Raw genomic sequence first — 27645 nt, forward strand, 5'->3', positions numbered from 1 at the left:
TGACCAGGTGTTCCCAGGTTCAGCCGTGTTGTCGTGGCCAGCTTTGCATTTTTCGTTGCATCAATGGCAGAGAAATTGATCTGCTTGGCATTTCTGGGCTGCGTTGGTCCAGTTGGATCTTTATGTTGGTTTCCCTGACAACCGTCCCCTGTCTACAGGACACATCAAGAAAAACAGTAACCCGAGTTGGTGTCCAGAGCCTCAAATACCCACAAACCTCCTGGGCATGGGGAGGAGAGGGTCACACTGTGTAGCAACAGAGGTATAACGACTGCAATGTGATGGAAAGAGAAGAGGCTACTTGACCTGAGGGGAATTTTTTGTGTGGTTGCCATGGAAACCCCATCTCCTCTCTCTATCTCAGTGGAAAAAGACTCTAAACTTGCATTGTGAAACGTTTAATATCATTGTGTTGCGTTATTCTATTTGTGGTTTGCATTCATCTGCAACTGCGGCCACCGGGTGGAGCAGAGCCACCCACCACAGAGCAGACAGAACCAACAGATCTGAGACCAGCCCTCGTGGCTCAGTCATTGCTTATCGTCCTTATTGTGATTCATCTTGTTATCATCCTGGTGATTTTAATCATCTCGATTTCATGAAAAAAAACTGGAAGCCAAATTTGTAATTGACAACAAAAGTAAATGAATTGCACCGCCTTGATGTACCGTCGCATGTGTGGTCGACCACTTGAATGATGGCCCTGCTCCGTTCGCTGCTCTTGTGTAACGCTAACCTGTTCGATATTGTGAGAGCGAGCAGTCGGTTCCACCTGGGTGGTTTGCACAGAGAAGAGCATCTTTCTTTCCTCCACAACCTTCAGCCACAGAGTTGCTCTCACTGCAGTTAGGCTTTCCTGCTGAGCCGCATCAGTGGGTGGGCAAGCAAAACTTTGTTTATATGGAACATGTCACTCCAGGCGGTAGCGGCACGCGCTGCTCGGAGCGCCAGCGATCACCGACGCTGGAACCACCGCAGGAACTACACCTAGGAGCGCACCTGGAGAGGCGCCAAGGCAGACGTCCAGGACCTGTTTTTAGAGTTGAATAGATCGACCCTCAAATGGATCAACCGCTCTCACATCAGGATTCATGAAAGAATGGCGAGCATTTTTTTTGTGTCGTTTTTACAGTTGACGACTTCACCTTCCAGGCAGTGGCAACGAACAGATGACAACAAATAAAACAAAACAACTACAGTTGAATATTTGGTCTGGATGTGATATTAAGATTGGGGCTGCGTGATGTTGGAAGAATGTCAAACTGCAGTTTTTTGACTGTTACTGCAGTTGTGACATCATGTGACATGATCTGAGTCCGTAGAGCTCCTCACGCTCACCACTTCTGCAGGGATCTGTTCTCACGTCTGCATTGTGACACACAGTTGACCTTTGACAAGCATCGGGCCTTCCTGCAGGGTTAGGGTCAGGAGTTGGGGCCTGAATCCCAGTGAAAGGCCCAGCTGAAGCATTCGTGATCATGGCATGCTCAGCCGCCATCAACCACCCGTGTTGGTGGCGTCGTGGTGCTGCACAGTGGTTGATAAATGGACTGGTGGAGCGGAGCCGCGGGTCTGTCTGACAGCAGCTCTCTGCTGAGCCAAGGCAACATTAACCAGGCCAGATTTCAGCGGAGGGAGGCACAGCAGAGTGAAACGCGATGGAGGTGAAGCGGCGTGGGCGCGCCTGTGTACAGCTCATTACTGTCCTCTCATCACTCACTGAACAGAGGCACGTGTGCCCGCCTCCTGCTCCCGGGGCAGTTTTTCCTGAGGTTGTTCAACATGTAATAATGTGTTCTGAACTTAAGAGGTTACTGGTTTGGATCATCTGCACCCTTGCCAACGTAATAATCCCGTTTATGCTGGAACGTGATAACCCAGTGGATTACTGAGAGTCCCCGTCGGTGAGAACACGACCTTCATTGCTACCTGGTGTTTCAGTGACCTGAGAGTGAAGGCGCCAAGATTGCAATCAGCTGGTAAAACCAGGCTAAAATGAGGGGACAGTGTTCAGACAACCCTGATTGAAGTGCATGGAAACATCAGTGTAAAATCCTCGCTGTGAAAGTGTGTGTGTGTGTGTGTGTGTGTGTGTGTGTGTGGTGGGGGGGTGCTCACACACTGTGCAGCAGGGGAGGCTGTCTGACCTGAAGTGACTTGCTGCTTGCAGCCGACAATATGAATAAAACCAAATGGAGTCCAAAGTAGAATTTTATTTGTGGAGAAGTTCGTTCTCTGTTCGTTGAGCAAACAAGTGCATAATTAAGTCATTAATGGGTTCTTGTTTTCTGTTTGAACAGGCACCGCCATCCATGGTCAGCACAGAGCAGAGGCAGCATGCTGAGCACGTATTCCTCTCCTTCAGGAAGTCCAAATCCCCCTTCGCCATTTGCAAGCACATCCTGGGTAAAGCTTGAGCGTCTCTGATCTTCTAACTGTTCATTTGTTCATCACGGGAGGATGGACTTCACATCTTTTCTGATTTCTAGAGTTAACCCGGGACTTTGGGGACGCTCATGGGTGTTTGTCTGTGGTTCTGTCCTTGTATTCCTTACACCAACATGGATTTGGAACAACAGGTTGAAGTGACCAGGCTGTGAAGGTCGAGGTGGCCGCCTCCCCTCTAATCTCCTCTTTTGTGAAGTTTTGCATTTGACTTCGATCCAAAACTTCTCTCCTGATTAGGATGGATTTGTCCGGGAGCGATGATGTTGATCTCAAAAAGCTTTGAACCCAACTCGACTGTTTCAGATATTATTCTAGTGACTTTTTGATTTAACTATTTGAAGAATTAAAGTCATTTATAGATCAATTAGATTCTTGAGATGATTAATTTAATTGGTCAATCGGTGTGCTTGTCCCAGTGGAAGGGCGGTGACTGAGAGCTCAGCCCCTCTGTGACGGCGGTCTGCCTGCCTCCCGCTGGTCGTGTTTGGTACAAAGAGTTTGAGATTATGAGCCACAGTTTTTTGGGACTTGCTGTAAGCAGGGTTGCTAATGGGTGGTGAGTGCCTCACAGCAGTAGTGTTCTTATTGTAGCTGTTTGGTTGTAAACACTTTATTGTAATTGAAAGTTGAAACCGTGGTTAAAGTAAACTACGCCTTCAAGTCCCCCAATGGCAAATAAGGTTGAAGCGGGGAAGATCGGCCCTGAAACACCTTGAAATGTTTTTGGTTCTGTGGAGAAGCAGAAGTGTGTGTGTGACGGGCCGGTGCTGGAGCAGGCAGGGGTTCCTCCCAGGATTCTACTGGAGGAGGATCTGTTTATAGAGCACTCGTCCACCATGATGCTCCTTAAATGGCCTGACAGTACTGGAGGGGGAGATCCCAAAAACATCATATAGTTCAGAAAGAATCTTGCAAAAAACAAACAGCACACAAACAAACAAATGCCTGGTTTAGTGGCTGACCTGGACCTGCCCCTGCATCCCATCACACACATTTACGTTACAGACACTGCAACTCATCCACAAACAAAGGGGGACCTGTGTGTTCACCTCCGGGGATCCGCTGGGATGTTGCCAGGGCAACAGCAGCTCCCAGGATCATTGTGGATGGCTGGCATGCCTCACACGAGTGTGGAATGATTCGATTTCTCCTCTCTTCCTTGTCCTTGATGCAGAGACCAGTAAGGTGGATTATGTGCTGTTCCAAGCTGCCACAGCTATCATGGAGGCTGTGGTGCGGGAGTGGATCTTACTGGAGAAGACGAGCATTGAGTCACTGCGGGCTTTCTTGCTCACCTACGTCTTACAGAGACCCAAGTAAGAAAGCCAGAACGAGGTCTAATTCAACCCGGTATTGAGCCCACACATGTGTTGTAGTAGAATTGTTTTTTAAAAGCTTTGATAGAAAGCCTCAAATCCAAAGTGTAGATCTGTGTGTGATCACGCCAGCCAGGTAGAAGAAGCAGTTGTTTGGTTTGTGACATTGATGCTCTTTGAAGGTGCGATTCTTCATCAATGTGCTTGAAATCAGATTTTACTGTTCACTTTTTAAATCCCTAAACTGTTTTTCTGTAAATACTTCAGTAAGTAGTAACATACATCAAGTAAAGATTTATTTTTCCTTTTGGTGTGAAAGGGCAACCCAACTTTCAAGAAAATGTTTGACCAAATGGGTGAAGGCAGCTAGAAACCGTGTCCAGGCTGCTTTGTAGCCTTGGAGCTGCGCCTGGCTGACCCTCCGTACGCAGGCAGGCTTCCCCGCGCTGTGACTTAATCTCATCTCACTGCACAGAAACACTTGGACTCTGCAGGACACACCACCATTCACACTTCAGAGAGGCAGTCGCACGATTTCCACTTAACTGATGAAGGATCTAAAACAAGTCAAGTCAGGTTTAGTTGTGTGGCACCAAACCCCAACCAAAGTTCTGTCCTGACTCTGTCCAAGTAGAGCAGGTCCAGCACCTCCCTCCTTCAATGAACCTCCACCCAACAATTCTCCATCAGCAGCACATCCTGCAACAGCAGCCACCAGAACCTTCCTTTACCAGCAGGAAGGTGGAGCAGATCCAGGATCAGTGGGGACGGAGAGACAGCAGGAGAGCAGGACAGAGACAAAGACAGAGAATGGAGGAAGACAGAGAGACAGAAGGAGAGAGAGGGACAGAGATACAGAGGGAGAGAAAGGAGGAGAGACTGATGGACAGAGACAAAGACAGAGAATGGAGGAGGACAGAGAGACAGAAGGAAAGAGAGAGACAGAGATGAAGAGAGAGAAAGGAGGAGAGACTGATGGACAGAGACAAAGACAGAGAATGGAGGAGGAGAGAGAGACAGAAGGACAGAGAGGGACAGAGATGAAGAGAGAGAGAAAGGAGGAGAGACTGATGGACAGAGACAAAGACAGAGAATGGAGGAGGACAGAGAGACAGAAGGAAAGAGAGGGACAGAGATAAAGAGGGAGAGAAAGGACAGGGAGACCAACAGAAGCATAAACAATGACTTAATGCATTCATGTGCACTTCATTAACTATGAAATCTGTTGTCCAGCGGCCATGAAGGTTAAAAATCTTCAGCTCCCAGACATTTGGTTGTGAGCTGAAAGAACTCAACTAGCGAGCCTGCTTTCTTTGACCCAGTGATGATGAGCTGGTGGTTGATGAAGGGGTCTGATGGCCTGGAATCCTCCTAATGAACGAAAAGGTGGTGCACAGCAAAGAGAAGACATGCCGATGCTCTTGTTCAGCTCAGAGCCGGGGGAGGTGACCTGGGCCGTTCAACTGACAAGCCGGAGCATCATTTTTCTAGCATTTGAATACAGTGTGACTAAAAAAAAGGGAAAAAGTTGACCACTGGTCCAGTCAGTTGAACTTCGCCCCATGATACAGGCCAATGACAACAACCTGCTGATGTGGTAGCGCCCTCAGAATCAACACTCCTGGTTCACTTTGAATTTTCCCTCTTCCATGTTCTCGCTGATGACCGACCACCTACCTGCCTGCTCCAGTCTGCAGAAGTATGTCCGTGAGCAGATGCTGCTGGCTGTGGCCGTCATCGTCAAGCGGGGCTCCTTAGACAAATCCATCAACTGTAAAAGCATCTTCCACGAGGTCGGACAGCTCATCGGCAGCGGGAACCCCACCGTGGTGAGACCCGTCCTCGTGGACTACACCCTGCAGGCTTCAGCCGTTTGAGTGTTTCGAGTCTGTGCTCAGTTTGACTTGTACCACAGCCACTTCTTGTGAAATTAAGACCAATGGCAACAAAATGAGATCTCACTAAGTGCCTGACATGTTTCTCACTCATTTCTACATTTACCATCAGTGACGGCAGACGCGTCCTGATGCAGTCACCCCACCGATGCAGTCACCCCACCGATGCAGCTCTTTGACCTGCAAGTTTAAACTTTGGTCTCTTACTCTGATCTGATGATGCGTTGCGGCTTGGGTCCACCAAAGCATTCGTTTTCTGGCCAGAAAAGCCCAGAGTGGATTTGAGTCTCTGGTCATGTTTGTGTCCAACTTGAACTTGAATTTGAGTCAAAGTTCATTTTCATGATCATCTTTACAGATGCTGCAAATGTTTGAGTGACTTTATGGTGAAGTAATGCCCCAAAGTGGCAGGATGGACCTCGTCTGACCCAAGATGCTGATGAAAAGGCACTCTGTTTATTTTAAATGTTTAATTTCTCAGTTAATTCAGTAGGTGGCGCCACTTCAATAGGGAGTTGAACCAGCTCCCCGCGCGTATCAGGTGATGAGGTTCTGGTGTCATGAAGTCGATTCAGACGGAGAACCAGACGGGACGAGTTTCTCAGTGTCGCTGGGTTGGTTTAGATCAAAATTCTGCAACTTCAGGGACCTGAAGACGGTTTGTTTTCCTCCCTCGTTCATCTGGGCTTAATTCTCCAGTTCTCCAGAATCTGAACAATCAAGTAAAATTCCTGTGCTTTTAGCTTAACAAAGTAAATCTTCCATGTTATTCAGTTTTCAGAGAGACACACAACCATGGTTTTCTTCTGATTTGTTCATCTATCAGTCAAAATGCCATCAAACCAGGACGGTAACTAGCAGCTCATGGCTGAGTCCTTCAGCTGACTTCCTGCTTTCTCGGTTCCATGTGAAAGAGACTTGAAGACCTCTGGGTCCTGGACTGCTGGTCACCTCAGACTCTCAATGAGAAATGATCAGCTCTGGTTCATGGATCGACCGTGTCAAGGTCCTGAGGAAGGGTTGTCTGCCCCCTCACCTTCACACTAACCATCATTTATCCAAAATTGGTGTTGCTGTTGTCATTTATTCAAGCGTGTTTTGCCTAGAAACTTCAGTGTGAAGCACCAACTCCATCCTGCGTCCTGTGAGGATATATGTATGTGTTCCTCTCAATATAAACAGAAAAATGACTCAAAATTCTGTCCTACATGATTTGACAGAGGTTATTTTTGGAGAAAGTGAAGGGAGAATGGAAACGGGGTGCTCTAGCTGTGGGTGTGACCATCCCGTGGTGGGTGTTCTCCAGCTGCCTGCTGGGGGACTCTGACGCGTCAAATATCGTGGTGTGTTCGTCAATGCATCTATGAACTTGAGGCGTATCGTCTTAGAAACCCAGACAGTGACGTGTCAGGCAGGCTGCAGGGCACCAGCCTGCCTGACACGTCTTCTTTCTGATGCGTGTCTGGTGTGATGCAGTCCAATCGTCTGTATAGCCACGTGCACCCTAAGTGTATGAATATGCCCCCCCATGGATAAATGATGTCCAGGCACCTGTAGTCATGGTAACTTGGGTCAACCAGCAGTGACTCACTGTGGCCTCGGACTAAGAAAACGGCCTCTCAAAAGCAACGTTGTGTTCTGATGATGACAGCTCCATCTCGGTGGCCCTCAGCAGAAGGTGAAACCCTCAGTGAAACCCAGCGCGTGCACAACGCTTCGCTCTTCACTGACCTTTCACCACCACCTGCCGTTTGTTTCAACGTTTTGCAGCTGTGAGCGGGGCTCCTTTGTCACGTCTGTTGGCGCTGCGCCTCAGTCGTGTCCAACAAGGGAGCAGCCGCCCACTCTGCTGCCGAGGGCTGTGGCCCACGAGCACGTCTCGTTTATAAGTCCCGCTCTCATCAAGGTGACATCACCATGAAACCGTCAGTGAATTGAGTCAAATCTGCTGCAAACAAAAACATATTTTTGGTCATATTCAGTTTAAATCCTTACTCTTCATGACAGACTGTCACAAATATGTCTAACAGTGTGAAATGATGACGTTTGACATTCAAAAAGGTCAAAGGTCAACTTCAGCATGAATCCACTAAGACACTTTCCTGGCCATTATTCAGCAATAATTGAAGAATGAGATTTATTCAATTCATCTGAAGTCTGCACTCCATGTTTGACGGATTGGAGACGAGCAAGCACTAGGCAGTCCTCCTGTTTCCTCAGTGTGGACTGATGCTGTCACCTCCTCATCAGTCCACACTGCCATTGGCTCTGTGCGGGGATCCTGCTTCTTTGTGGCTCATCAGCTGTCTGAGCTGTATGCTCCTGTCGTCTGCAGCAAACGCTGGCCTGCTCCATCCTCACCGCCCTGCTCAGTGAGTTCTCCAGCTCCAGCAAGACCAGCAGCATCGGCCTCAGCATGGAGTTCCATGGCAGCTGCAAGCGTCTGTTCCAGGTTCGTTCCGCGCTTCACCACCTCCCACTCTGACACATTTGTCCATCGGCCAGGTTGATGAGGCTCTCTGCCGTTCCCCTGAGCTCCTCACAGACTCTTGCTGCCTCACATTATTTCCTGTGTTGAACACTCTTCTTTTCTTTCATGACCTCCCCACCTTCAGGAGGAAGGTCTGCGTCAGATTTTCATGTTGACCATGGAGGTGCTTCAGGAGTTCAGCCGCAGAGAAAACCTCAACGCCCAGATGTCGTCAGTCTTCCAGCGCTACCTGGCTTTGGCCAACCAGGTGCTCAGCTGGAACTTCATGCCACCGAATCATATCCTTCATTTATCAGAGCCACACCAGGGCTATCACAGCGGCCTGTCCTCTTCTTCTTTGCTCTACCCTCTCTCTCTCTCACCTCTTTCCTCTCCCTCGCTCTCCTCTCTCTCTCCTCTCTCTCTCTCTCCTCTCTCTCCTCTCCCTCTTGCCTCTCTCCCTCTCTCTCTCGCTCTTCTCTCTCTCTCCTCTCTCTTGCTCTCTCCTCTCTCTCTCCCTCTCACACCTCTCTCACCCTCTCCTCTCCCTCTCTCTCTCCTCTCTCACCTTTCTCTCCTCTCTCGCTCTCCTCTCTCACCTCTCTCTCCTCTCTCTCTCTCCTCTCCCTCTCTCTCCTCTCTCTCTCCTCTCTCACCTTTCTCTCCTCTCTCACCTTTCTCTCCTCTCTCTCTCACCTCTCTCTCCTCTCACCTCTCTCCTCTCTCTCTCACCTCTCTCTCCTCTCCCTCTCTCTCTCCTCTCTCTCCTGTCTCGCTCTTCTCTCTCTTGCTCTCACCTCTCTCTCTCCTCTCACCTCTCTCTCTCACCCCTCTCTCTCTCTCTCTCCTCTCTCTCACCTCTCCCTCTCTCTCTTCTCTCTCTCCCTCTCTCTTTCCTCTCTCTCTCTCCCTCTCTCTCTCCTCTCTCTCTCACACGTCTCTCTCACCTCTCCCTCCTCTCTCTCTCACCCCTCTCTCTCCTCTCTCTCTCCTCTCTCACACCTCTCTGTCAATTCTCTCTTCCTCTCTCTCTCTGTCTCTCTCTCTCTCCTCTCTCTCTCACCTCTCTCTCATCTCTCTCTCCTCTCTCTCTCTCCCTCTCCCTCTCCCCCTCCTCTCTCTCCTCTCCCTCTCTCCCTCTCTCTCACACCGCTCTCTCTCTCTCCCTCTCTCTCACACCTCTCTCCCTCCTCTCACACCTCTCTCTCTGTCTCTCTCTCTCCAGACATAGTAACTGCTTCACATTTTGCTAGTAATTATATTTCTGCAGGTTATTCTACAGATGGGAACCAGAGTTGTATTTACTAGCCAGATTCAGATCTGACAGTTCTGGTGGTTTCGTGTCCAGTGTGCACCTTTTACCATCACATGGGGGGGTGGGGGGGGGGGGTGCACCAGAGTGTCAGTTCCACATATTAACTGTAATAGTTAACCTTTTTATTTGGATGCCAAAATAAGGTCGACTGTCGTGGTCAAGTCAATGTTAACTATAAAATTCATGATCCCAGCATTCTGTGTTGGAAGCATCTGTCATTGTTGAACCTTCATCTAAGTTTATTATCGGCTGCCAAGGGTATAAAAATAAGACCCAGGTTGCATAATTATACATGCATAAAATGCAGATACATCCATGTTGCTTTTCATGTGGCTGTGTGTGTGTGTGTGTGTGTGTGTGATACCCTGGAATACCTATCGTTCCATCAGTTTTACTTTGTAGTTTGTCTCTTGATCTCGAGTGCACTCATCTGTTATCTTTGCAGTTGGCCGCATGTTGAGCAAACTGTGTGTGTGTGTGGAGGGGGGTGTGTATGCATGTGTGTGGGTGCGGGTGCATCCCTGCATGTATGGCCAGGCTCATTACGGTCTAAATCCCAACCAGGCTGGCATCCTATCTTCCTGTCTGAGGGGATCTGGAGTGGCGCTTGCTGCCAGCCAGGGCCGTGTATCACTTTCAAAGAGGTGTCTGTGTGTCCGTCCCCGTATCATTCCAGAAGCCCGCAACCCCCGCCTTGGCTTGTTGAGGCTCCCCTTGGTATGCCTGGCACGTGCAGTTCGATATGTCTGTTTTTAAAGACACACTTTTAAGCCCTGTGTGCGTGTGTGTGTTTGTGTTACTTACTGAAGCTTAATCTTGTTTTAGTGTTGTATGTGAATGGTTTCTTTGGCGTGTGTATTGATGCACATGGGAGTTTGTGGACCTGAAAAACTGAGACATTGAATATCGTTCATTCATCTTAGGTTTCACTCGGACTGGGCAGGTTTGCTTGTGTTCTGCATGAGATGGGGATCTCCCTTTATATCAGCTGCCAGATATTTACTTCTGTTGCTCAGGCTGATGTATCCGTCCCTTGCCCTCATCTGGCTTTTTAGCTTCAAAGGTCCAGTTTGCAGGCATCAGCGGCTCCACATAGCAAGAGTGGCAGGCAGTAACCCTTCTGCCAAAGCAGGATGATAACAGGCTGACCACAGTATGATGGAGGGACACGGGAATCGTGCTCCTGGGACACTTTGAACCATGCGAGTGAATGCGTTGATGACTCACTGGGACTTTTGGAACAGACATTCAGTCACTGGAGGATCGGGTTGATGGGTAGGCCACCCCGGAACTTGTCCAAGAGCCTTCATGGGAGAAAACCTGGCTTTTGCCCATTTGCTTCTAGCTCATCAGGGCATCTCTGTGCTTTGTGTTAAGCGCTTATTGGCATGTTAATATTAATTCTGTGCATGATGTAGTATTGACTTTAGCATTCAGCTAACTGTGTAGCTGTAGACTTTAATTTGTTGGTCTTAAGGTAGTCAGTTCCAGAGGTATGTTCCAATGACCAAGCGCTGAAGTACCAGGAGGATTCTTGAGCAACATGAGGTCTCCCCAGGGTGCTGGTGGTCTTCTACCCGACTGGTGGTTCTTGAGTTTATTGTTGTTAAATGTTCTGACAATTACATATAACATCTTGATCACTGTTTGGAAAGTGTGTGTGTGTGTGTGTGTAGTCACCAAGCGTCTGGCCAGTAGATGAATAGAAGATGAAGCCTCCGTGAGTGTAGCCGCCTGTCTGCCAGCGCCAGAAAAGGTTGGTGAGAAGCTCGTATGGGCATCAAGGGGCCTCCTCTTAATTGCGTGGCTGACAGCCCTCGTGTACACACGAATAAACACACTCACACACTCCTCAATAGGCTCAAAGGCCCTTTTAAAAACGCCTGCGTCTCTTAGATGAAGCAAGCGGTGTGTGTATCATCTGTCCTCACCACCGTCTGAACTTGGGCTCTTTAGCTCTGGTGTCATCTGTTGGAGGCACGCTCCCCGGGAATCTGTGTGACGCTGTGTCATTCGGCACAGGGCTTGACTCTGGCCAGGGTCGCGGTCAGGCCTTGAGGCTGCAGCGGCGGTCAGGTGCTGTAAATGGCTGTCTGAGCTGACAGATCGATCACCCCTCGGTGCCTCGGTGCTGTGAGCTCGCTTCAGTGCTGCTGCATTAGCAGACGCTGGGATCATCTGTGTTTATGAAACTTCCTTGTGTGCTAAATGTTTTGGAGTCCTGACATTAAAGTGTGTTGCTATAAGAACTGGTGGTGATTACCGTTGTAGTCTTCTCCACCAGAGTGGAGTGTGTCGTCTTCATGGTATATCAAGGCACTTGAACTCAAGTTGTTTCAAACTAAAGCGTAGCCGTCCTGCTGCTCTCACCAGCTCCCTGTCGACGTTGCTTCAGGAACACTTCTACACTTTTGTCATAAGAAAGGAGACCTGTTGACTTTTGCTTGGCTTTAGGAAGGTGAAATAAAACAGGACATTTATCCCTGTCAGCCTTATGATGAGTTATTTTTGTGCAGAGGAGGCGGCTGTCGGCCCAACACTTGTCTTGACCTGGCTCACTCGTCTCATTAGCCGTTCAGAGGTCAGTAATAGGCCTTCTGGCCCTGGGGTTAAGGTCAGGATTAGGAGTGTGTAAGCTGATGCGGGATGGTTTGCTTGGCCCTGACCTGTGTGGAGAATCTTCATCTTGTCTAAACAAAGTCTGGACAGACATTACTGGAGAGGGGATGGGCAGGAAGCTGACAGACCTTGAGTTTAGACGAGTTTTTCCTCTTGTTTTCTTATGAAAGGCGTCATATCTCTATTTTTCTGTTATCTGCCTTTTCATTTATGGTTTTAAGCTCTCCAACATGTCGAAGAAAGTGATAGATTTTCTACTTTTAGATAAGGAAGGACAAAAAGAACATAAATCTCTCCATGGTTCCTACCTGATAATGTCAGACATTTCTGGAATTGAAGGTAGAGGTTTTTTATGTCGGTTATGGTCATCATCCTAAATTGCTACCTGCACTAATGATGTGTATGAAGATGAGATGCGGTGTTGTTGATGCCTAACATGCTCACTTCAGATGATGAAGGGGCTAAATGATAGAAAGAAATGGGGGAGGGGAAGGTGGAGGGGGCCTGGTCCGTGAGGAGGTATTCCAGGACTGTTATTTCACATGGCAAGGCTGCAGGAAAGACTTAAGGCAGGATATATCACTTAAACCCTACCACGCGCCTTAGCATAGCCGCGCTCCTCACACGGCTGCTGGCAGAGGCTCAGCCCGTCTGCCTGTGCATCAGGACCATCCACAGCAAGGATCAGCCATAATGAATAGAGGATACAGGAGAAGCTCGCTAATCCACCACCCTCACACACCAAGGTCGTTGAAGCCCGCAAAATGTTCCGATTACTGACTTATACATGTGTTTGCTGGCTATTTAAAGTGGGATTGATCTGGAGTTCATTCTGGTAAATATGAAGTCAAGTCATATTTGCCTTGAAGAGCCATACCAGTTGGTTTGCTGGAGTTACATAATCTGCTTTAAATCATGTTTAGTTTGGTCAACTGTTTGCAGCATTTATTAGTTTGCATCACCTGCTGGACAGCACACACACACACACACACACACACACAACCTCTTGAATACAATGGACTCCAATAATTTATCTGTAACGAAGATTAAATGGTGGAATTTTTGAATAGTTTATTTCTTATTATTGGAAAATAAACATGAAAAAAACTGCATAGGAATTTTTGAACTGTAGGATTAGAATTAACAGCAAACCCTCAGACGCACCTCAGCTGTTGTTTCCTCAGAGAAGAAGTGAACGGAACAAACAGAAGACAAAATAAACATTTCTCACTTCAATTCTCATGAGTATAATTGATTCCATTTACTGTGCAGAGCGGGGCTGGTAACGCCTTTCACCAACCGAGAGCAACCAAGCATGTGGTGGTTGAAAACCAAAGACCAGTACCTGGAGTTACTCTCCAAGTCGGGGGTTATTTTCAGATTATCTTCAGATCGAACTGCTGTGAGTGGAGAAATGATGACGTGCAGACAACGTTACAGCACAGAAAAATAAAATTAAACAACCTTTTGGGAAATTGCTTGAAATTTTCATGTGGTGAAATTGTTTGGAATGTGTGGAAATGCCAAGGAGCCGAGACCTGCAACCAGAGGTTGTTAGCTTGATGCTAAATGTGTTCCAATGGATTCAAGTCAAGGTACTTGCAAAGATGCCCGTATCAAAATGTACTGCTCCTCCGCCTGAGTTCAGAATGAATACGGTAGAAAATGATGCAGACGTACATTCATAGAGCAACGCAGTGAAGCCTCATTAGTCTAGTTAGTTAGTCTAATTAGTAGTTGAAAAGTGCACTACAAACACATTTGTTTGGTCCTTTTTTTTTATTTGATAAAAAGTTCTGTGACAAAATGACACCAATCCTCATTTGTTATCGCAGTGACTGAGCACATGTTGTTACATGTTAATTTATGACTGCTAGCATGTGGTACCAAAATGAACAAACCCACATACATCACAAATTTAAGTCTTTGGCTCCCGCGTCGTTTGCTGGGTTTTCTGGTCCACATATTTCAGCTCCTCTTTTGAGTTCAGAAAGTCCACAGCCCGCATTTGTTGTTTTACAGCCGTGTGGTTGCTTCATGCATATCAACACATGCTGAATTACAACCCATGAAGGGCAGCACGGTGACGTTTTATTGCAACGATGCTCCCTCGTGCTTTTGAAGTGGAGAGCTGTATTTGAGTGCACGCTACCTGGACTAAGGTTCACATGCGAAACCATAAATCCCGATGGCCAAGCGTCTATCACTGAAGGAGTGTGCTGTCTGGGGCTGCTCTGAGTAGAATCATGGCAGGGAATTAAACTTGAAATGTTTGTTCTGTGCCACTGTAACTGGTGGAGCAGACCAACCTACAGTAGCAGTGCAGTTTTATTGGCATTTGGTCAGTGGCTGGTGTTAATTTAGGTGTCACAGCGTCTGTGTGCTTTCTACAAACTGTGTGAGAACTGCTGTGCAAATCTCTTCACTCACTTGATCTAGATTCTTGTGGTCAGAGATTTAGATTTGTGTGTTCGTTCAGCTGAAGGTGCGTGTGTGCGCTCCTGTGGGTCAGTCTGTTGTATCTTGCCAGTGGAAAATTGACGTGTCACATTAGGTATTCTTGAGCCTGCTGGAGGGGTTGAAATAGTAGCAGGTGATGTCTTTTAAAAACCCACCAAACCACAGCCACATGTCCTAGTCACTCTCTGTACATTAGTCATCCTGGAAGCATGTATTGTATATTGCATGCACGCACACACACACACACACACACACACACACACACACACACACTCACGCATGCCATCCTTTTTCTTTTTAGAAGTGGGCAACATGGTTAAAGTTGTTCATTCACACATCAAGAGTTAAAGTAGCCATTTTTCAGTTTTCCTGCAACTGCTCAGATGTTGAGTGACGGAGCACTGAGATGTTTTAAAACACACAAGAGGAACGGCCTGTGCATCTGAGGGTGAATGACAAAGTAAAGGAAAAACCACAACAGATAAATGAAACCTAACAAGTGAGTAAAGGAGCCCAGTGACTGGTTCGCCTTCAGAGAGGCTGGGACTCTCAGCCTTCAGGCATCAGGGTTCACACAACCGGGGCTCGTCTCAGAGACGTCTACAGTCTGCAAGCACGGACCCTGCTGTGGGGGCTTGTGGGACCCTGCTGTGGGGGCTTGTGGGACCCTGCTGTGGGGGCTTGTGGGACCCTGCTGTGGGGGCTTGTGGGACCCTGTTCTGGGGGCTTGTGGGACCCTGCTGTGGGGGCTTGTGGGACCCTGCTGTGGGGGCTTGTGGGACCCTTTTCTGGGGGCTTGTGGGACCCTGCTGTGGGGGCTTGTGGGACCCTGTTCTGGGGGCTTGTGGGACCCTGCTGTGGGGGCTTGTGGGACCCTGTTCTGGGGGCTTGTGGGACCCTGCTGTGGGGGCTTGTGGGACCCTGTTCTGGGGGCTTGTGGGACCCTGCTCTGGGGGCTTGTGGGACCCTGTTCTGGGGGCTTGTGGGACCCTGTTCTGGGGGCTTTAAGGCCCAACACTGCACCAGGAGATTTTATGTAGGGTTTTTTCTTTGGCCCCTCGATATATTGGAGCTAGAAACTTCCAACATTTACGTATCAGCTGAATATATTTTAGTGTGTCTGTTTTTTGGCAATGAATCCTCAGCCGAGGCCATCAAACGGGACGGGGACGTAACGGAGGCAGGAAGATTTAACACAAAATAAACTGTCATCCACATCAGCGTGCTTAACAGTAATATCACTTCATATATTGTAGTAATTAGAACTTAAGGTGTACTTATACACATACATTTTTTTCCAGCTAAAATTCTTTAAGCATCGTCCCCTTAAATGTAGTGAAAGTGACCTCGGTTGACTAAAATGATGAACGTCACTGGGAATTTAATCATTTAAAATGACCTCAGTTATCCTTTTTGGAGTTCTTTTCAGACACGATATTCTCTGATGCTGAGATATTCTTATGGACTGTTATTCAACAATATTGAGAGCTGCATCGATGCGTCTGTCTGGCTCTCGCTTGTCCTTGGGTTTGTCTCCTCAACACCACCATTAATAACTCCGTTTGGAAGCTGTGGTTTGTTCTTTTTCCAGCAGCCATCAAGACGCTCTAAGATGGAAATGTTTAATTGCCAGTGATGAGTCTTGATCTTAAGAATGAAACCGGAGTGAGCCTGTCCAGAGTCCAGTTCGAATCACATGAAAACTACCAGTCACACAAAATGTTTTTACTACATTTTCTGCTGTAGATTTCACATAAAGTTTAAAACAGGATCCGTTCTGATGAAACATTTTTGGCCTTCTGGTCTTTATCCCCTAATTTAGAGTGTTTACATCTCGGAGTTGCCCCGAGTCATTTTATGTCTCTGTCCGGCTGCAGTTGATGTCATGTAGTTATCATTCCTGAGGTCTCTGGTGAGTTTTCTCTGCCATATGATCTTCAGCAGGGTTTGTACAACCTCTGTCACCAAGGTGGTCCCTCCCAATGTGAACGGCCTCCGTCGACTAGACGGCAACTCTCTCTCTCTCCCTCCTTCCCACTCAATACATTTTTAATTTATTTTGAATACTAATACGGAAAGGATTTGATGTACTTTTCCGAAGGTAAAGTCAAGTTTATATTTTGGTTAATTTCTGTGGAAACATCAAGGCGCACATGAAAGTTTGAGCGCTCAGAGTACTCAGAGAGAGAGGGAGAGCTTCTCAAACAGAATTTTAAAGAAGAATTGCAGCACACTCTGTCCTTACTTCTCCCGATCTCTTTCTCGTTCCCCCTCTCTTCAGAAAAGTTCAGTTAGAGGTCCTCTGCCTCACCATGACTATTTTTAACAAGGCCCCAAAGCCAACCATTGAATGGACTCACATGCGCACGCACACACACACACACACACACACACACACACACACTATCCCGCAGACCCTTTGACAGGTGCCAACTTTTGTGCCGAAAAGTGAACTGTGGTGTGGGGTGTGTGCATGGGGAGTGACCGTAGGCTGGTGCTGGAGGAATGCGTGACCTCACTGGCCTCTGCCGCTGTTTGGCTTTGATCAAGCATTCCTCTGGAAGTTTCCCCCTGCCGCAGGATAGCGATACAGTTTTGTGTGTTTTGTGTTGGTAACAGAAGACAGCAGAGCATATATAAATACACAAGATATCTGGATTATTTCCACTTGATGAAATGGTGCCATAAAAAATATGGGATTTTGGGCTTTGAATTAGAACTAAAAGAATCCTGGGACGTATTGATTGACAGGGATCACCAATTTGTTCCATGATCGGAAAAATCCCTCAATTGAGGTTTGTTTTGTAATCTGAATATAAGGTTGTTGGGTTTGGGGTTTTTTGGACTGTCTTGGACAAAATGTTATTCGAAGAGATTTTTCAGGTGGATCTTTGATAAAGTTGCGCTCTGCACACGTCCGGTCGCTACACTGAACAAGCTGGTGTCTGTTGGTGACTTCCCCTCTGGCCATTTTTTTGTTGTTGTTTTTTTTTGTACATTTCCATTTAAAGTTTCCTCAGATGGATGAAAATTCTAATCAACCTCTAAATGTCACAAAAGGTTTTTGCGTTTGTGGCGGGTGGAGAAGTTGTTGCATGATAGACGATAAAGGTGAATTACTGCAGCTACACACTCCAGCACGTGGTGGTTGTCAGGGACGCGAGCAGAAGTCTCCAAGAGCGCACAGCTATCAGCCGTCTGTTGTCCCTCAAAGGGTTAATAATCCCATTCTTTTGCTTCCCTTTATTTATATCTGCGTTGCTCTTCATTTGTGTTAGTTCCTGATATTGTGTTTAAAATCTACTGCACTTTTGGATGGCAACTTGACTTGAGTCTGTTTTAACGCAACTTAGCAGTGATTCTGGGGTGAAAACTGGATATAAAGGTGTGAAGAGCGTAATAACAGTCAAGTAGAGGAGTGCATCTTTGATTCATAAATTGCCCTCACAGTTCTGTCGTGTCGTGTGATGAAGCTCGACTGAGGGACGATACGTGGCTGGACAGGCCAGAATGTGTGGGAAAGGTTTTTTTCTTGAAGCGAGGAAGAAAATTTTAATGGTTAAAGAATCGATGAAATATTAATCTGTAGGTGTGAGAAGTCTGGGTTTGTAAGTTGCATTAATTTAGGGGAGAGTGTGTCAGAAGTGAGGGGGAGGAGGGAGACCGGCCTTGTTTGAGTTTACAGGAAAAAAACCCAAATCTGGCCAAGTAGACGCATGTGAATGAGTCTGTAACCTTGTCAAAGTCCACTCAACGAGACAAATACTACCTCACGACTGGACTTGCAGTGTTTATACAATTGTTGAATCATTTTCTCTCAATTGACAGAATATTTTACTTGTTGAAAGAAAAAGCAACTTTTTCAATTTTAAAAAAGAGGAAGGTTCAGAGACTTAAGAAGTGTGTGTTGTATGGGAGCACCTTGCACATCCTGTTAGGCTACAGAGAAGGGAAGTGATCAAGAGGAGAAAGGAAATGTTAAACGGCTGAAGAGTAAGGTGAAGAAAAAGTGTGTGTGTGTGTGTGTGTGTGTGTGAGAGAGAGACAGGGGCAAAGAGAAGTTGTTGCAGTTGGGAGAAGAGCCAGAGTGAGTGGTGATTGGCTGAGGAGTGAGAGGGAGTGTTTCAGGGCAGTAAAGGAGTCTGGAGGACAACTTGCAGAGGAGTAGACGAAGAGGCAGCGTAATGCAGAGTCTGGATTGGCTGCAGCCAGACTGGGTCTTGAGGAAGAGGAGAAGGGAAATCTGAGTGTGCAAAAGAAGGGGAGTTCTTGTAGGAAGGGAGGTGAATGAGAGGACAAGAAGGCGCAAGGGTGTCAGGTTGAAGACAAAGTTGGAGGAGGAAGAGAAACGCAGGCAGGAGGAGAGGAGAAGTGGCTGTGATAGCGAGAGGGAAGGCGAGAGATTCTTTGTGGGTGAAAATTGTGGCAGATGAAGTGCTGACGAAGGAGAAAAGGAAGAGGAAAAAACAAAGCAAGCAAGCAGGGGAGGGTAAGAGACATTGAGAAGCCTTTTTAGTGTGATAAAGGTTCCCAGGGTTAATGAGAGGGCACGTTAGTGAACAAGTGACTAAGAACTTTCTGCTGCTCGCCACAAGAAACCGCTGACACAGAGCCCAAAATACCCATTGAGAGGGAGTGTAGTGACAGGAGCTGGTGTTTTTCTGTGGCACTCCTCCTCATCTTCCTCCTCCTCCTCATGCTGTTGTTGGCCTTAACTGACGGCGGGTCACTGGGGCGCCACTACATCGCCATGTTCGAGGCCACGCAGAACGTCACGCTCAAGCCTACAGAGTCGTGGAGGGAAGCGCTGCTGGACACCCGTGTCATGGACCTCTTCTTCACCGTGAGTATCTTGTCCCGTCTGTCTTGGAGGTGATGTGCAGGTCGAGGGAATATTTGTCACATGTAAAAAGTTTGCTCACAACAGCTTTGAATTTTTATGAAATCTGTACTTTGGTAGAGAGCGTTGATTCTGCTCGATGAAACCTCCGTCATGACGCCGTGCTTCCTGATGTGTGTTCAGTTCTTCCAGTATGTCCGTTTGTCTGTCTGCTTTCCATCCATAGCTGTCTCTTGTGGAGGTGGCGCCATATTTATCATCAGCCTTTCCAGCTCTAATTTTTCCATGACTAGTTTCTTGTGCCCCGCTTCCCCCTCACTACGTCTTCAATTTTGTCTTGACCTCCTAGAAGATGGTTTATTTATGACAGTTTGCCTTTCCATGTCGACAGCGACCGCGCACTTGACCTTGCCTTTCTGGCGCATCTAGGTTTTTACTGGTTTTGTCGGCTTCTTGGATGCACCATTTAGTAGATTTATGGGTACTTTGCAGTGGGGTTCTGTTATTGTGTTACTGTTCAGAGGACCGCCCGGTGAGGCAAATGTGTATTTTTGTGCAGTGACTTGTGTGTTTAAAGAGACGGCCCACGCTGGCTAAGTAAACGGTGTGGAAGAGACGTGTGGAACAAACCGGTCAGCTTCCTGTCAGCATCCGTCCAAACCCAAGATACTGCTCCACGGCTCAGCCTTCAGCAGGCTGCTGCCGTGGAGCGCTTTGCCCCGGCTTCTTCTACGACCTTCTACCTGTCCGGAGCTGCTCTGGTAGATCAATCAATCAATCAATCAAATCAATCTGTGTAGTACAGTACAACAGAGGGTCGTTAATGGGGAGAATGAGATCAGTGTAAAAAAACAAAACAGACACACTGACACGTCAACGGATGGATCGTAGAAATATTGAATTGAGTCTGAAAGCAAAATACAGGGTGGAGATTGAAAAATACTGAAATATGAAATGCCAAGCAAGCTCGATACTTTTGAACATTAAGATACGAGACAGACGAAAAAGAATAAAATGCAGAAAAATAAAAAGATGCCGGTGAGGGTTCCTGAGGGAGTGCAGCCAGCTGTCTTGTTCCCTGCCAACACAGGGGCCACTGGTTCAGCGTGGAGACCCTTGGCTGTGTCTGCAGGTGAGAAACTGGGTGAGCGGATGTGTCCCGGTCCTGCTCCAGCACCTCCTCTGCTTGGTCAGGGTGCCTGTTTGGGGGCCCGAGGGGAAAGTGTGATCCTCCCGTGTACTCCTTGAAGCTCCCCACGTCAGCTGAAAGGATGCGGCCGAGGACTCCACTTCACCGAGGAAGCTTTTTGTTGTCCGAGGTGCTCGCCACAGCACCAGAGGGCGGTGGAGCCAGATTGGTAGCTTGAATGGGTGACGTACAGTCGGGGAGAAATACAGAAAATAGATTGAGACATGAGAGACAATGAGAGGACGGCTTATGTTTTCTCTTGAAAGCGTCAATGAAAGTGGAAGCTGCCTCCACTGTGTCTCCTATTTCTCCGATCAGACTCAGTAGTGGAGCCGATGAAAGCAGTCGAGCTGAGGATGTGAGGCCTGGAGTTGGAGAAGCATTGCCAAGTGCTGAAGGGCTACTGTTTAAACCCCGCACACTCCACTCCAGTGGTTAGATACCAAACATTCACTCAGAACCTGCAGTTCACCCAGCAACATGGACGCTTACACCTGACACCTCCATCTGTCACATGACCCTGGTCCGACAGAGCGCTTAGGTCCATTCAGCGGGACATTTTCAGCCGGACGTGAAAGACAAAATTTCTGTGTCGCCTGACACCTCCATCTGTCACATGACCCTGGTCCGACAGAGCGCTTAGGTCCATTCAGCGGGACATTTTCAGCCGGACGTGAAAGACAAAATTTCTGTGTCGCTGAATCTTTGTTTTTATGTCTCTTAAACGTAAACAAAGTACTTCGTAATGATCGTGGTTTTAATTTGAAGTCCAATTCATATTAGTTTTGTCATTTTAAAAACATTCTCAGTTCCAATTGGCTCACTCACCTCAAAGGTTTATTGGCTGAACACGGCCCCCACAGTTGTATAGAGAAGTGGCTCAAGGTTCCAGACACACAGGAAATGTGTGACGCACCGTCGCAGGACTGAGAAGCTTCACCAGTTCAACGTTGAATCAAGTGAAGTGGGACAGTTAGTAATTCCTAGTTTAGTGAAAACAATGTGACCGTGTGACGTAGACTGATGCAGGAGTGGGTATGTGGGTGTGGCCCACCGCTTCATCAATGCTCCCAGCTGTCATGGCCACGCACCGCAAATTCAATTCTCTGACATCTCTTGACCACCAACACACAGTTATGTTCCAGAACAATTAAAATCTGAACAAGAGTCACCAAAACAATGATTACAATACCACACAATGAGCAGTATAGACCTTCCCATGAGTCTTTGCACTGGTCTGATAGTTGATGCCCCACCCACTGTTTGAAGTTGTACTGACCAAAACATAGAATCCAAACTTGGGCTTTTGTGAGGCAAATACGCCACATGCAACGCTCGCCTCGTAGCCCGACTCCTCCCCTTACAGCGTGTTGCTCCTTGTTGAACATTTATGGGGGAGTTTGTCCTGATGGATCAGAACACCTCTCAACAAATTCACACCCACAAAAACACACAAAAGCACACAGCAGCACCACACATCAGTTCAGCGCTCCAGTGTATTTAGCCTTGTTTAAGGAACAAGAGCTCCTGTGGGCTCACGTCCACTTCTGATGTTAGTCAGTTGGAGCTTTGTTTGTTTCTGTTGTCCCAAAAATGACTCCAGAAAACAGGTTTCAAGAATCAAGCGTTTGTTTCATGACACGATCCGGTGAAAAAGTCATAATGCAATTCTTTTTTGCACAATAGTAAGATTTATAGTATAATAAACAAATGATTATCCAGAAGAATGCACATAGGTTATCGACATGTTCAAAATATGAATGTCTCCACTCAAACATTCAAACCCAAAGCAGCATAAAGAAACACAAGAACAAGGTTTGGAACTGTTGTCCGAAGCAGTGGTTTCAGCCTCAAGGTCATGAACACATCTCTGCACTCACCACTGCGGCTGCGCTTCGCAGGTCTGACTGATGAATAAGACGGGGAAATTGTGCCTTTTAAAAAAAAATAAATAAATGTATGAAAATATTTGATCGTCGTTTGTCAGATCACAACCTCCTGATGTGTAAAGAGTGTTTCTGATTGGTGCGTTCATGTGTTTCGTGTGTCCCATGTGGTTTAAAAGCATAATAGAGAAAAAGAAGCTCTAAAAAAGGAACAAACATTCATTCCCTTTCCATTTTGATAAAGACTCGTTGTCTGGTCCGTCACCTTGTCTTCACGGGGATGGGAGGGGCAGATAGAAACGGTACGGCAGTCTGTGAATGCGCTTCTCTACTGTGCCTGATGATTGTCCTTCATCGACGCGGTTAATGGGCGCCTGCTTGAGTCTGATTGTGCAGACCAGCTCCACCAGGAAGTGTCATCTGTTTTTCACAGTGACTGAGCGCGATATACAAGCACAGGAGCTCAGCCACTGATGTGACGGTTCGATCCTGACAGTTCGGTATGAATAAAAATGTCTGCCATTTTTCGGTCTGTTCTTGTAGCTGCTGGAATCCACAGGATGTGTTTTGTGTTGGTTTCAGTTTTCAGTCCTCCGGTCTCATCTCTCGCTCTGGTATTTCTAGTAGCTCAACTGTTTGTTATTGGGAGGCTGTTGTGGCACCATCAGCTGTCTGAGTGTGTGTGCATGTGCGTGCATTTCTGTGTGTGTTGGCACGTATCACTCTCTGTGGGACCATGTCATAGTGAGCTTGTGCACTGTCTTTGTGTGTGTGCGTGTGCGCGCATGTGTATTTATTCAATTTAATGGGGTTCTCTGCTGTCTCAGCTGCTGTGTCTCATCAGCAGTGAGGGGAACAAGCTTCGACGAGTGTGTGTGTGTTTGACAGAGAAGGGGGTTCATAGAGACGCGCGCCATCAGGGTCACAATCCACAACAGACCAGTGGCAGGATTAGGGATCGGCCCCAAGATTAGGGGCCCCTGTTAACAACCGCACTAACCCACCCATCAAACACACACACAGATACTCGTCACCCTGTTGAGAGGCTCTGGGGGTCTCGGCCCCCCCCCCGTGGGTGGGTGTCCGTCACTCTTCCATTAACCGGCTCCTGAGAGGACACTGCAGCCACTTGTCTTGGGCGCTGATTAGAAATGTTGAATCACTAGAATTTGTTAGAATATTTGAACTATTCAGGCATGGGTGTCATTTTTAAATTTAGTTATTAAGAACTGCGCTTTTAATATCTGGAAGATTTGGATGTGCAAACACAAGGATCTTGCAGAACGACTCATGAGCCGGTACAAGATGAGGCCAGATTTAATTCAGCAAACGCAAAGGTTCGCCAAAGAAGAGAGAACCAGATTGTTGGCTGCACACCTCCATCATTGTCTCCAGACAGCCTTCCTGCCTCAACCCTCGGCGCTGAACAAAGTGCTGCACACACACTTCCTCTGTACTCTACTGAAATTTCTAACAAGTTGCACGTTACTAAAATATTAAGGTTTCTGCCAGCTGAAGAAGTTCCAACAAAGGTATAAGTTACAACTTTAATCTTAGACATATCCTTGAGTAGGTGTAAAGTCCTCTGTAAAATGCATTCCCCGTGATAGATGACACCCCTGGACATTTATGATGACACTGATTTATCGCCGCGCTGCCGTTTCCAGGAGTGGAGGTAATGTTTCTTCATTCTCATGTTTTTGATATCACGGGTCTGCCTGCCTCTGTTGTGACTTGTTCAGCAATCACTTCATTTATTGATTTGGATTTGTTGACAGACAACTTTTAGCACCCAAAGAGAAAACACACTTTTAAATCATTGGAAATTTAATGTACTGAATGTAAAGCCAGAAGTGCACCATCGGAGTGGTACGCCCCCGTGATGTGTGCTGAACTGTCACGTAAAGGCACGAAAATGTGCGATTGTTTACCCTAAACAGGTTGAAGCCCAGACCGGTTTACTCAAGCACCATGAACTTAAAGTGTCCAACCCTCATAGCTTTACAAAGTACTTGACTGTTGCAATCGAACAATTCAGAACAATTTCATTTGTTGGAAAACCTCAAAACATAAAAGTTAACAGCTCAGCTCTAAACAAAAGATTCCCCCTCCCCCGTGATTGACTGAATCAGCTGTGAAAAGTTCCCCTCCTGACTCCAAGCTTTGCGTTTTCATGCATCTCTCAATGTTCATAAATCAAGGACATTTACACAATAGCACATCCCTCAAGTCCTCATAAACCCATCAGCAAAACAGGAAGCTAATTTCACTATTGACTTCACCTCATCCTCACAGCCCTCGGTGTGGGCCCTCCCCTGGAATGTTCTCAGGCCTACCACTGGTGCTCCCACTGTAACTGTGCACACAGGGATCTTTGTCTTTTGGTCCAATTATACCTCACAAAGGTTCCCTGCTCTAGCTCCTCTTTATGAGCTAGTTCGTAATTTTGGATTATCTGATATTTCTCTGGATCACTTTTCTTCAGACAAAAAAAAAAAAAAAAAAAGCAATCCTAATCTGTAGACTACAAGAGAACCTATTCTGAAGGAGAAACCATCTGTTGTTTCATGTAAGCTGTGTCTTCACAATAGGGACACGACTCTGGTCAGCTCCAGGTGTCAACCCGACCCTAAACGTCGAACATGAAATGAATGAATGCGTGTGGTGGAAGTTTGTGCCACATGGAATGAAATTTTCTCCAGGCACTCGTGAGAATGGACAAACATGAGGTCACAGTGACCTTTGACCACCAAAATCTTGCAATCATCCACGTAGATGTTGTGTCAAATCTGAAGAAGTTCCTTTGCGGCGTTCCTGAAATGTCACGTTCAAAAGAACATGTCCAGCCGTATGCATGGACATGCAAGCAGGAATCACGATGCCGCCAGATCGCTGTGCCACACGGAGGCTACGCATGCGTACGTTCTAGCGACTCCGAGCGTGAGATAAAGATGGAGTTTGTTGCTAATTCCAGATTAACGTTGTGCTCTGCTGAGGCGCAGTTTCAGATGGTTATCAGGGATCAGACCTGAAGCTGGAATCTCACCTCTGACAGGAGGAGCTCATACTGAGGACGTCAGCTTCATAATTAAGAAGTGTGTAGCAGCTATTTTGGCAATGCACCAAGTGCCATTCCCCCCCAAGGTTTCATCTATTTTCTACTGGTGCTGTTGACAGCTATGGCTCTGAGATTTAGAGAAGGACGGTTCAAAGATGGAGGGGGGGGCAGAGAGAAAGACAATGGGTAGAATGAGAGGGAAAAGAAAGGAGGGGTAAGAGTTTAAGATTTATTTTAAGATTATAAGGTTAATATTAAGGGGAAGATAAACAAGGAAAAAAAGAAACTGGCAATTACAATTTAGAGTAGGAAATAAAAGAGAATGCAATGTTCAAGATGTGTGAGAGTTGGAGATAAGTGGACCAAAGAAGATTGAAAAGAAACTGCTTTTGTCCTTAACACCTCATGATTACAGTGCATATACTCAGGAAAGAAAACACACACACACACACTGAGGCCCACAAATGTCTGTAATTTTGGCTTCAGCATTGTGTTCTTGTCTGTTTATTTTGCTTTGGATTTTTAGTTTCATTTTGGCCGAGTGATTACAGAGCAGCATTAAGTTGTTTTGGAGTGTGGACCCACATGTAAACACAACCAGATGCATCGGGTTTATTTCATCACAAGCACACTGCAGGAACATCTCAATACAATGGTGGACCGTGTACGCGCAGGGCAGAGGAACGGTGCCCAGCAAAACAGCTTTGTGCTGCAGTCAGCCATGTTTGTTTGCTGCCCTGCTCCTGGAGGGCTTGAAACTGGACATTTAAGCTGTGAAATTCAGACCTCCAACTTTGAATGGAGTCATGATCTTTTCACTCAGTAGAATTCCCAAATATACATCTTCCTTCACCATATTATCAGTTCATCTAGGAATACAAGGCTGCAGGTGCAAGCTTTGTTTGTGTGCCAGTAAACCGAATCAGTGCAGAGTGCAGGGGCCATTGAGTCCGCAGCAGGGGCCCCGTGAGTCTGCAGCAGGGGCCCCATGAGTCTGCAGCAGGGGCCCCGTGAGTCTGCAGCAGGGGCCCCGTCAGTCTGCAGTAGGGGCCCCGTGAGTCTGCAGTAGGGGCCCATGAGTCTGCAGTAGGGGCCCATGAGTCTGCAGTAGGGGCCCCGTGAGTCTGCAGTAGGGGCTCATGAGTCTGCAGTAGGGGCCCCATGAGTCTGCAGCAGGGGCCCCATGAGTCTGCAGCAGGGGCCCATGAGTCTGCAGTAGGGGCCCCGTCAGTCTGCAGTAGGGGCCCCGTGAGTCTGCAGTAGCGGCCCCGTGAGTCTGCAGCAGGGCCCCCGTGAGTCTGCAGTAGGGGCCCCGTGAGTCTGCAGTAGCGGCCCCGTGAGTCTGCAGTAGGGGCCCATGAGTCTGCAGTAGGGGCCCCGTGAGTCTGCAGTAGGGGCTCATGAGTCTGCAGTAGGGGCCCCGTGAGTCTGCAGTAGGGGCTCCGTGAGTCTGCAGTCGGGGCCCCGTGAGTCTGCAGTAGCGGCCCCGTGAGTCTGCAGCAGGGCCCATGAGTTTCGTCTGACCTGGCCTGCTGGCAGGCTGTAATCCATCCGGGGGGCACGGAGGGAGAGTGATGGTGGAAAAGACAGAATGAAAGACAATAAGTCGGAATCACAGTGTTGATTTGCAAAAACAGAGAGCTGAGCCTGTGAGGCCCCGAGGAAACAGACACCAGGCTTTGTCTCCTTCTATAAATATCATTCCGTGTTCTCTTGTCCTCTCGTTTTCACTCTGTCCCTCTCTTCTTTTCCTCCCCGTCTCATCTTCTTGTCATCATGCTTTATCCCTTCCTCTCCTCTTTGTCCTTCAGTTTTCTTCGTCTCTATCTTCCGTCCCCTCCCTCAGGACCTGAACCTCAAGACTTTTGTCTGATAGCAATTTGAAAGTCTCCTTATCTTTTGAGCCTAACGATTTTGACAAAACATTCAAGATTACTTTGACTGATAATTGCAGTTGGAGTATGATTCATAATGACACAAGAAATTATCATTCTTGTGTCATTATTCTGATTTTAATTTTTTTTTTTAAATCAGTACCAAACGGTTCTCTTTAGTCTGTAGAATACCATTTGCATTTGGTACTGCAATACTTCATCCAGACTAGTATTTGGACATGTTTCAGCTGTGCGTGAGCACTTTTTTGATATAT

General features: G+C 47.2%; 1 protein-coding gene across 1 annotated transcript in view; it reads left to right on the forward strand.

Annotated features, from left to right (window-relative positions):
• The window catches only part of xpo4 (exportin 4), a 60521-nt gene that overhangs the window by 1453 nt on the left and 31423 nt on the right, over positions 1-27645 (forward strand). The window contains exons 2-7 of the mRNA XM_086220962.1: positions 2301-2406; positions 3623-3764; positions 5455-5593; positions 7995-8111; positions 8275-8427; positions 19253-19366. Of these exons, the coding sequence (XP_086077088.1) occupies positions 2301-2406; positions 3623-3764; positions 5455-5593; positions 7995-8111; positions 8275-8427; positions 19253-19366 (771 nt within the window). The remainder of the gene's footprint in view (positions 1-2300; positions 2407-3622; positions 3765-5454; positions 5594-7994; positions 8112-8274; positions 8428-19252; positions 19367-27645) is intronic.

This window comes from Aulostomus chinensis, chromosome 12 (genome assembly GCF_037954235.1).
Source record: "Aulostomus chinensis isolate RoL2024-O1b breed Wild chromosome 12, RoL_Achi_v1.0, whole genome shotgun sequence".
Lineage (NCBI taxonomy): Eukaryota > Metazoa > Chordata > Actinopteri > Syngnathiformes > Aulostomidae > Aulostomus > Aulostomus chinensis.